General features: G+C 37.2%; 1 protein-coding gene across 2 annotated transcripts in view; it reads left to right on the top strand.

Moving 5' to 3' along the window:
- The first annotated feature begins 1,928 nt into the window (after window positions 1-1,928).
- The window catches only part of LOC107601354 (RNA-binding protein 38-like), a 20,390-nt gene continuing 12,749 nt past the window's right edge, over window positions 1,929-9,569 (top strand). For both annotated transcript variants that reach the window (XR_001610917.1, XM_016293515.1), the window contains exons 1-2: window positions 1,929-2,421; window positions 5,588-5,711. Coding sequence is in view for 1 of the 2 variants with exons in the window: in XM_016293515.1 (XP_016149001.1) it covers window positions 2,212-2,421; window positions 5,588-5,711 (334 nt within the window). In the remaining variant the exon portion in view is untranslated. The remainder of the gene's footprint in view (window positions 2,422-5,587; window positions 5,712-9,569) is intronic.

Below are 9,569 nucleotides of genomic sequence, written 5' to 3'. Positions count from 1 at the left end.
TATATATATATATATATATATACAGTATATGCAATAATATTATTGCAATAACCAGATTTATATATTTATCATCAATAAATACTAAAACTTTTTAATGAAATAATGGCTATAGACATATTTTATCAGTTTAAATGTATTTTTCACCATTAACAGGTTTGCGCTGGTTCAAGCCATTTGAATAAATGTATTTTAAAAATATGATTATTTAAATAAAATCAAATAGATGCAAATAGTTCATAATAAACAATGCCATGATTTTTTTAAAGTGCAGAAATGTTACCCTTTTCATTTGTGACTGACAAATATGCATTTAGTTTATCCGTTTATGTTAAAACTGTTTAAAATTGATGGAAATTTTATAATGAATTCAAATGACATAAATCTTAAATTTAAGCCTAAATAGTTTTTGAGCTGTTCCGTGAATAATTGCATATTTGCTTTTCAAATACACGATACATGATTTTTTGTTTGTTTGTTTGTTTTGGTAAATATTTAGTAAATATTTGTTAAATGTTCATTTAATTTCCGAGCTTTTATACGCAAAACAAAGACAACCAATGCTTCTACAAAAGTACAAATGCTAAAATCAGCAAAATAGTGCTTGAGTGCAAATATAATTGGGATCTAAATCTGAGAAATGATTCATTCCAATATTAATTTATATTCATTTCACAATTCAAGAAACAGACTTTGAATTGCAGATTTTCTAAGTGATACTGACATCAGCTATTTAAAAACACATAATCTGACACCTATAACAATACACTGACTCACAGCCCTTACGAAAACATTAACCATATACAGTTAAATCATGGTAACCACAGATTAACCGTGGTTTAACCATGGCATAGTAGTAAAAATGTGGTTATACAAATGGTAATCACCAAAAAAACATAGTCACTACACTTTAATAAAACCATGGTTCATTTTCGTTAGGGAGTGGCTAATATATGGGTCATTTCTCAATGGATGAATCTGTTGGGAGCTGCAAAAAGAAAAGAAATACTACTGCGCTAGATTGTAAAAACAATTCAAGTATTAACCTCCTGAGACCCAGCTATGGAGTTTTTGCCTCTGTAGTGGATGTTCTACTTTAGTGAATTTCTCTGAGACCTCACATGTCACAGTTTTAAGTCTGGATGTCCTGTACAGAGCACATTCAGGGCTTTCCAGAGATACCAAATGATTGGATGTTTCACCATGGCCACTCCCTCTCCTTGGTTTTTAAAAACGGCTGACATTAATTTAGTGATAAAATTGTACATCCTTATGGAAATATGATGGTAATTATAATTTAAATCTGATTAATTTTCAAATTGTAATAAATCATCATCTCAGGAAAATGTTATGGGGTTTCAAATCAAAATTTGACCTTCTGTTATGAAACAGGACATAATTTCATACATGTCCTCTGTAGAGGACACCAGGACTGAAAGCATGTTTATTATACATTCTGGGAGACAAAAGAATTGAATAGGAAAACAAATTATATATTAATATTCTTATGAAAATCTGGCCAATCACTACTCCTATTATTACACTTCTTTTTTCAACATGCTGTCCCAACAGCACTTTAATATGCAGATTATACAGTGTATAGATAACATTGTGCTTAATGGGAAACCCAGTTTATGGAATTTTTACACGCATATCGCATAAAGCAAAATGGTATCTCAAATCGTTGTGTTATGCATAGTTGAGAACCATCCTTAAACAAAGTTAGTTATAAAAAAATCCTGAAACCTAAAAATTGATTGCCGATTTAAAAAAAAAATTCCCATTGTTTTTGCCTTTTCAAATCTACTCTTATCGTTTTATTTGTAGCAAAAACTGAGTCCTGGTGTCCTCTACAGAGGATATAGCATAACTTATGAATAAGATATAATTGTTCAAAAACGGGGTGTAGAGGAGAGCGTCACAGATGGGAGGGGTGTGTGAGAGGAGCATCGCGCTGGATGTGGAGCAGGAAGGTGTGAGTGCTCTGTAGCCCACAGAGAGAGCCTCACCTGCCGCCGGGGTCTCTCCGATCATGGACTAGTTTGGCACATGACGGAGAGCAACGGGAGCCACGAGCCAAAGGACTGCCGTTATCTACCTCGCTGCTTTCGCAACCGCTGGAGAGTAGCTTAAGAGTCGGTCGTTATTTATGTTTATTTACATGTATTTATAACGCGCGCGCTACCGTTACATTGCACTGCATCTGGCGCCCCGATGCTTTTACATCAGTTCGTGAATGGGACGCTGGAAGCGATGTATCCCAGCGTTCAGAAAGACACGACTTTCACCAAGATCTTCGTGGGCGGCTTGCCGTACCACACCACGGACGCGTCGCTGCGGACTCACTTCCAGACCTTCGGCCGCATCGGCGAAGCCGTGGTGATAGCGGACCGCCACACGGGCAAATCCAGAGGATACGGCTTTGTGAGTCAAAAAAAAAACGTACATTTATTGTTGTTTTCATATAAATCTCAATAGCTTTTAAAATGATCGCGAAGAACAATAACGTTACTTTGTTTTTGTTGGTTTTACTCTCGCTACTCGGTTCTTTGCGCTCTCTTTAAGTAGTAAATCGGACGTGTTTGTCACTAGCACAGAAGTTTTGAAAACACAGTTAATCGTACAAAGAATAACAAACGCGATAGCCGATAGCGCGGTGTTCGATTCGCCAGTGAATTGTTCTTGAGAGTCGGTTCGTTTGAACGATCGGTTTGACCGTACTGAACCATTTGTTCTCCGCTCAGCTGACTCACTGAACCGAGCAGCGGACCCCGGACTAGAAGTTACTTGAATAGCAGATATGTTACAAATATGTTTGTTCTCGACATTTGTATGATAGCTTTTTATTAACACGCATACAAAATAGAGCTGGTTTTAATATAATAACAAGGGGACCATGTTGATATAAAAAACGATCTTTTTTGAACCGGTTCTTTGAAGCGAACTGTTCAAAAGAATCGATTCGCAGAAGTGTGTCGAACTTCACTTGAATGAATCGCTCGTGCGCGTGCGGTCTCCAGGTGACAATGCAATCGTCGCATGTCTTTGTTACAATGGTGAAGAACAAAAGCCAGTAGATGATGTACAGTAGAAACTCCTTTAATTTGCCTTAAAGCATATGCTAGTCACAAATGATGATCTGTATGCTTACTATGAGCCTTTTTAATAGGCCTAAATGTTTTTCCACATAGTCCGATTTAGTGCTGAAGAAGGATCTTAGATGTAATCCTTAGATATTGCGAGCTTCTCAGAAGCACGATATGCTCTTACATCGCATTGCTCCACAAGTGTGTGTGTGTGTGTGTGTGTGTGTGTGTGTGTGTGTGTGTGATGTTGAGAGTCACATGTGGGACCATAAGTGGATTATTTCTAAAAAAGCATGTCATCAATTATCTTCTTAGCCTCTTGGATGAAGTTTGAAAGCAGGGTCTCAGCTTTCTACGAAGTGGCCCCTAGCCATGAGCAGCTCAAACCTAATATTGCAGTGCACTGGAAGAGCATTTGTCATACAGAGCCGAGCTGTGAAAACAAGTCAGCAGTTGAGGCTGCTTAAACGCTTCACGGAAATAACCATAAACCCCTTCTACTTAAGCAAACTGGCATGGTATTAATGCCATGCTTGTATTTGTTAGATTAGTTTTAAGATCAAACCCAACTTAAATAGGTTAAAAAGACTCATTTTTGGCAACATAAACTATATAAATTGATCAGCTGATAAGAGGAACTGCATTGTGCAAAATACTGGTAAATCATGTCTCAGTTTTTTATTACAGTTTTATGAAATCATTGCAAATAGGTTATTCTTTATTCTTACAACTTAAGAATTACATAATATTTGTCAGTGTATAATATCCATGAGCTGAATTAATTTGAGTGGGTTTATCATTTTGGGGAGAAATGGCAAAGTGAGACATGAAGATTGGAATGAAAAATAAACTATTATTCTTCTTCTGTTGCAAATAAATAAATGAATAAATAAAATAAGAAATATATGCATTTTTATTAGACAAGTTTAGGTTTATTAGACAACTATATATATATATATATATATATATATATCAGGGGCGTTTCCTTCGAGGAGGCAAGGGAGGCAGTATCTCCTCAAAATATTGGATGAGAAAAAAAACATTTGTAGTACAAAAATAAAACTACGGCAGTATTACAAAATATACCGTTAAAAAGTGTATAAATCACTCATTTTTCTGAAGAAACTTTGTCCCACAGCGACACCAGCAGGTAAAGTTACAGCGAGACTCGGTACTCTCTTGCCTCCCCTGAGCCCATTAAGTTTTAACAGACCCGCAAAAGCATGTGGTGAGTTTGGTGGGGGGTAATTGAGAATGAATGAGGGAAAGTCACGTGAGAGGAGGCAATGCCTCCATTGCGATATGACTGAATATGACCGGTTCGGCTGTTATTGGTTCATGCAGTAAATCCTACCTCTTGTTTGTGTGCATTCGCAAATCAGTCTGAATGAACAATATGGTGGTGTTAATGGGAAGACTAATAAAAAAAAGTATGTAAACAGCTCACACACTTAGATATAACCACTTTGATACATTAAAATGAGACTTAAAATAGCATGAAAACATGATCTGTGGGAGTTTTTAGTGAGTAATCCGCTTGGTGAAATTTGAAGTCACAAATCTCTGTGTCTGTAACCAATATTTACAGAGCTTTGATAGAACAAATAGAAAACTGTTTAGAATGAGTTTATTTCTTCTTTTTCTGATAGTGTAAGTAATGTTTATTTTAATTCATTTACATTTGATTTAAGGAATTTGCCTCCTTATTTCAGAACACCGCTGCACCACTGCACAACACTGATATATACAGTATATAGAAATTGAGGTATCCCTAAATCTCACAAACTGTCAAATTTGAATTTATTACATTCAGGTAGTGCAAATCATGCAGAAGAAACTGTATATTGTTTTACTAAACATAACAGACATGATAATCACTCTGTGCTGTTACTGATTTCACATGTGAAAGAGGTGTTTCTTAAAGGCACAGTGGAGTGTACATTTACACGACAGCAATTGTACTAAAAACTGAAAAGTTTTCCTTCTTTTTAAAAAGTTGTGCATACAGACGGCAATGTTGTGAATGATCCCCGTTTACACAAATCCGAGAAAATGACAAAAAATGCTGTATTTTCATGCCAGGCCAGTAGGTGGCGACATATGAAGAAAGACTACGTGTCTGTGCACATACCTATTAGACTGAACACCTAATACACTTTGCATGACGTCACTTTTGACAAATTCAAGCTGAAAAGATAACAGTATTGTTTTCAAAAACATGCACTTTGAAACCGTTTTCAAAAGTTAGCATTTTCATGCTCCCAAAATGCCGTTGTTGTGTGAACAGCCAAAGTGCATAAAAGGTTTTCAGTTTTAATTTGAAATTAATGTCATGTTAATTCCCCTCTAAGCTTATAATACGCTCATATACGTAGAATTGTAAAAAATTATGCAAACAGTTTGAAAAAAAAAGTGGGAAAAAAACGTATGAAATGGCTCAACAAATAGCAAAATCACACTCATTCATAATGTGTCTGTACTTTATTTCTCTCTTTCTTCTTCAGGTCACTATGATAGATAAAAGTGCAGCTGAGAGAGCTTGTAAAGATCCCAACCCTATTATTGATGGACGCAAAGCTAATGTCAACCTGGCGTACCTCGGGGCCAAACCACGCAGCCCACTGACAGGTAAATACCAGACACAAGCTTTCAACTTACTCAAAATTGGGTATTTATCTTTTAAATCCTATGGTTATCAATTGTTCTGTCACTTTCAAAGGCGAAGTGTGTAATTTAAGCACCACAGAAATGCAAAAATTATGACTGTTTTCAAACAGGTTTTCTCAACATTTCCCCATCTGCCATTGGTCTGTCAAACAAATAAGTCTGTCCCAAACTCAGATAATGTTGCTGTGTCAGGCTGGTGGGGATGAACACAACTGTGTTTTGAAAGTGAGTCTGTTTATTCAATTCTGTTGTGATTAATAAATTATACACTTCCCCTTTAAGAATTGCAAAGCTGTTTGAAGCTTTTTTGCCCTTCTATGGTAGAGCAATTGTTGCAGATTTTTCTTGTTGATACTTTCGCTGTGCATGATCCATACTGGCAAAAACCGATGTATGTTTTCATCATATCATGCTCTCTGTATCATAATAATTTTTTGTACTCACACACAACTCTCTCTGGCTGCCACACACACAATATCACACTTATTTTAATGGGTTGTTTGACAGGTTTAGCCTGTCAAGAATTTACTGCCATGCAACATTTGCATCTATGCATGTGTGTGAATGCATTGGCAGAAAGTGATATATGTTCAGTCAGCACGTCTGTCTGCTCGTTCGACCTCCAGCTTTGCATTTCTGTGTGTGTGTTTTGTGGCTGATATGTCAGAAAGAGGAAGGGTATTGTGGAGGGAACCTAAAGCATGTACACCTGTCCAAGCACACCATATTCACTCAGGAAAAGAGGATAGTTTGGCCCCTGCTCTTGTTCTTGTCCAAACATGTTTGAAACGGCAGTCCTGTATCACGTTGTCTCTCTCTCCTCTGCCTCTGTAGCCATCGTCACATGACTCACGCCTCGATGTACTATTTTTTTTTTTTTAGGCTTACATGTTACTCTGGGAAACACATTGTTCAAGCACATTTTAGTTCAAGAGTGAATTACAAATAAAGATCATTAAAAGAAAAAATCTTATAAAAAATCCAATGCCAAGTTCTTAAAAAACATTTATATAGACATTTTTAAACAATATACTTTTTAAACGTATATCAAGCGTAGCGTTAGTTCTGGCAGGTCACGTTAGTCAAGCTTGCATCAGCTGACTCTCAGCTGATCCCCATCTACCTATAGGAATACGACACCTATCTAAGCATTCATATATAAGGTCCCTCAGTATTATCAGCAGTTTTCGCATTGCTCAGTAGCTAATTACCCTCCTCCATCCCCAGCTCCTCCTCTGTCAATCAGGATTCAGCCTTCTGATTATCCTTTGAATCAGACCAATTCTAAAATGTGTACATAACATTATTGAACTTTAACGATATCTGCAATGCATTTATGTTGGTTCTGTTCTGTTTACCCTGGGGGGTTATCACTGCTCTCCCTGCTCTCATCTATGCTAGGCTGCATGGATGCGCAGGGAGTTCTTGCCCAGAACGGAACAATACCGCCAATCCAAACTGAATGCTAATTGTCAATCATCTTTGACGATAGTGGTCCTGACAGAATTCTGTTTAGCTGTAAATTATTATCATTTCTATTTTAGTTTTAGTGATTTTAGTAATTAAACTTAAACTTATTTTAAAGGGGTCCTATTATGCTTTTTTTATTTTAGTCAGTGTGTAGTGTGTATGTTTTGGGCATTAAAAAGATCTACAAAGTTACAAATCTCAAAGTCCACTCCAAAGGGAGATATTTCATTTTTTTAAATCCCTTTTCAAGAACTAAAACGAACGGCTCGTTTGGACTACAGCGGCTGTTTTCCGGGTTTTGTGATATCATGAAGCGGCCCATTAGAATATCATTTAAATAATTCCCGCCTACAGAAATTCGAATGGTTGGGGGGTGGGGAGGGGCGAGGTCATGGGTTGAGTGCATCAGACAAGACGACGACGAAGAAGAAGTGCTGCTGTAGCCTCAAGTTTTCGCAAGTTAGGGAAACACTGGATTATGATATAATAAATTCAAATGTATAACAGTTTTCACTGCAATTCATGTTATAATGTTAGAATTAAAGAACAGGCTTTAATTTACCTGTGGAACCACAATTATGCCTTCTTGGAGATAAATCAGCTGTACCTAATATAGCAAAAAATGCTTTTACCCTTATTAAGATTGGTTGTATCACAGCTGCCAGGATGATCTTGCGCAATTGGAAATGCCCCAAAACCCCAGATTTGAAAGATTGGATTGATGGGATGATTGAAATTGCATCATATGAGTGCATGTTGGGGAGACTGCAGAGTGAGGGAGAAATGAAAAAAACATGGGATCATTTTTGGCAGCATATAAAAATGGTGTGATTGATGAGCAGGACTCCTTACCAACTGTTAAATTTCCATGTGCTTTTGTTTTATTACATTGATGGTGACTAGTGGCTGAATATGTAATTGGTTGGAAAGGTGAATATTGAATACTGTGGTGATGTACAAAGTTTTGACTGTTGAACAATAAAAAAAGTTGAATTACAAAAAAAAGAATTAAAGAACAATAAACATATTACTGTTGCACTTATCTGTACATAGTAAATGAAGTTATTTAAAAAAAAAACAATAACATTACCACTCTAATATGTCTTGCAATATCCGTGCGTGCAAAGGTTCTGCGCGATCCTCTTCTTCAATATTCTCGGGGTCTGAATCCGGCTCAAATTGATATGGCAATATTGACGCCATCCGTAAAGGGTTAGTTCACCCAAAAATGAAAATTAGTTTGTGTTTTACTCACCCTCGAGGCATCCTATGTGTGTATGACTTTTTTCTTTCAGACGAATCCAGTCGGAGTTATATTAAAAATTGTCCTGGCTATTCCAAGCTCTATCATTGCAGTCAGCGGGTGTTGCAGTTGAGCAGTCCACAAGTCGTCAAATAAAGCGCGCGCATCCATAATAAAACGTGCCGCAGATGGCTCCGGGGAATGAATAAAGTCCTCCTGTAGTGAATCCATGTGTTTTTGTAAGACAAATATCCATATTTCAAACACTTTTCTCTCACTTCCTCTGACTAGGATACACGGAAGCCGTTCCGGTAGATGACGTAGCACGTCGGCGTTGCGTGATTAGTGACGAATACAGAGAGAGAACAAAACAAATTAGAAGTAAGAAGGGTTGGGGGGGGAGTGACCGTGTATACACACACACACACACACATACAGTATAGTATGCATGAAAATGCATTTTTTCCAATTAAATACAGTTTATAGATTTAATATGGGCTGATTTTTGTGCTTGACACCTTTTTATTGGTCATTTTGTGTTTCAAGAATAATCCTGGCTATTCCAAGCTCTATCATTGCAGTCAGCGGGTGTTGCAGTTGAGCAGTCCACAAGTCGTCAAATAAAGCGCGCGCATCCATAATAAAACGTGCCGCAGATGGCTCCGGGGAATGAATAAAGTCCTCCTGTAGTGAATCCATGTGTTTTTGTAAGACAAATATCCATATTTCAAACACTTTTCTCTCACTTCCTCTGACTATGATACACGGAAGCCGTTCCGGTAGATGACGTAGCATGTCGGCGTTGCGTGATTAGTGACGAATACAGAGAGAGAACAAAACAAAACGCCGGTCACAAATTAGAAGTAAGAAGGGTTGGGGGGGGAGTGACCGTGTATATACACACACACACACACACATACAGTATAGTATGCATGAAAATGCATTTTTTCCAATTAAATACAGTTTATAGATTTAATATGGGCTGATTTTTGTGCTTGACACCTTTTTATTGGTCATTTTGTGTTTCAAGAATAAAAAGTGAGTGACGTGACATGACATGTGGCCAAGTATGGTGACCCATACTTGGAATTAGTGCTCTGCATTTA

Source organism: Sinocyclocheilus grahami, unplaced genomic scaffold (genome assembly GCF_001515645.1).
Source record: "Sinocyclocheilus grahami isolate Dianchi unplaced genomic scaffold, SAMN03320097.WGS_v1.1 scaffold303.1, whole genome shotgun sequence".
Taxonomy (NCBI): domain Eukaryota; kingdom Metazoa; phylum Chordata; class Actinopteri; order Cypriniformes; family Cyprinidae; genus Sinocyclocheilus; species Sinocyclocheilus grahami.
This window is presented reverse-complemented; position numbering and strand designations above follow the sequence as displayed.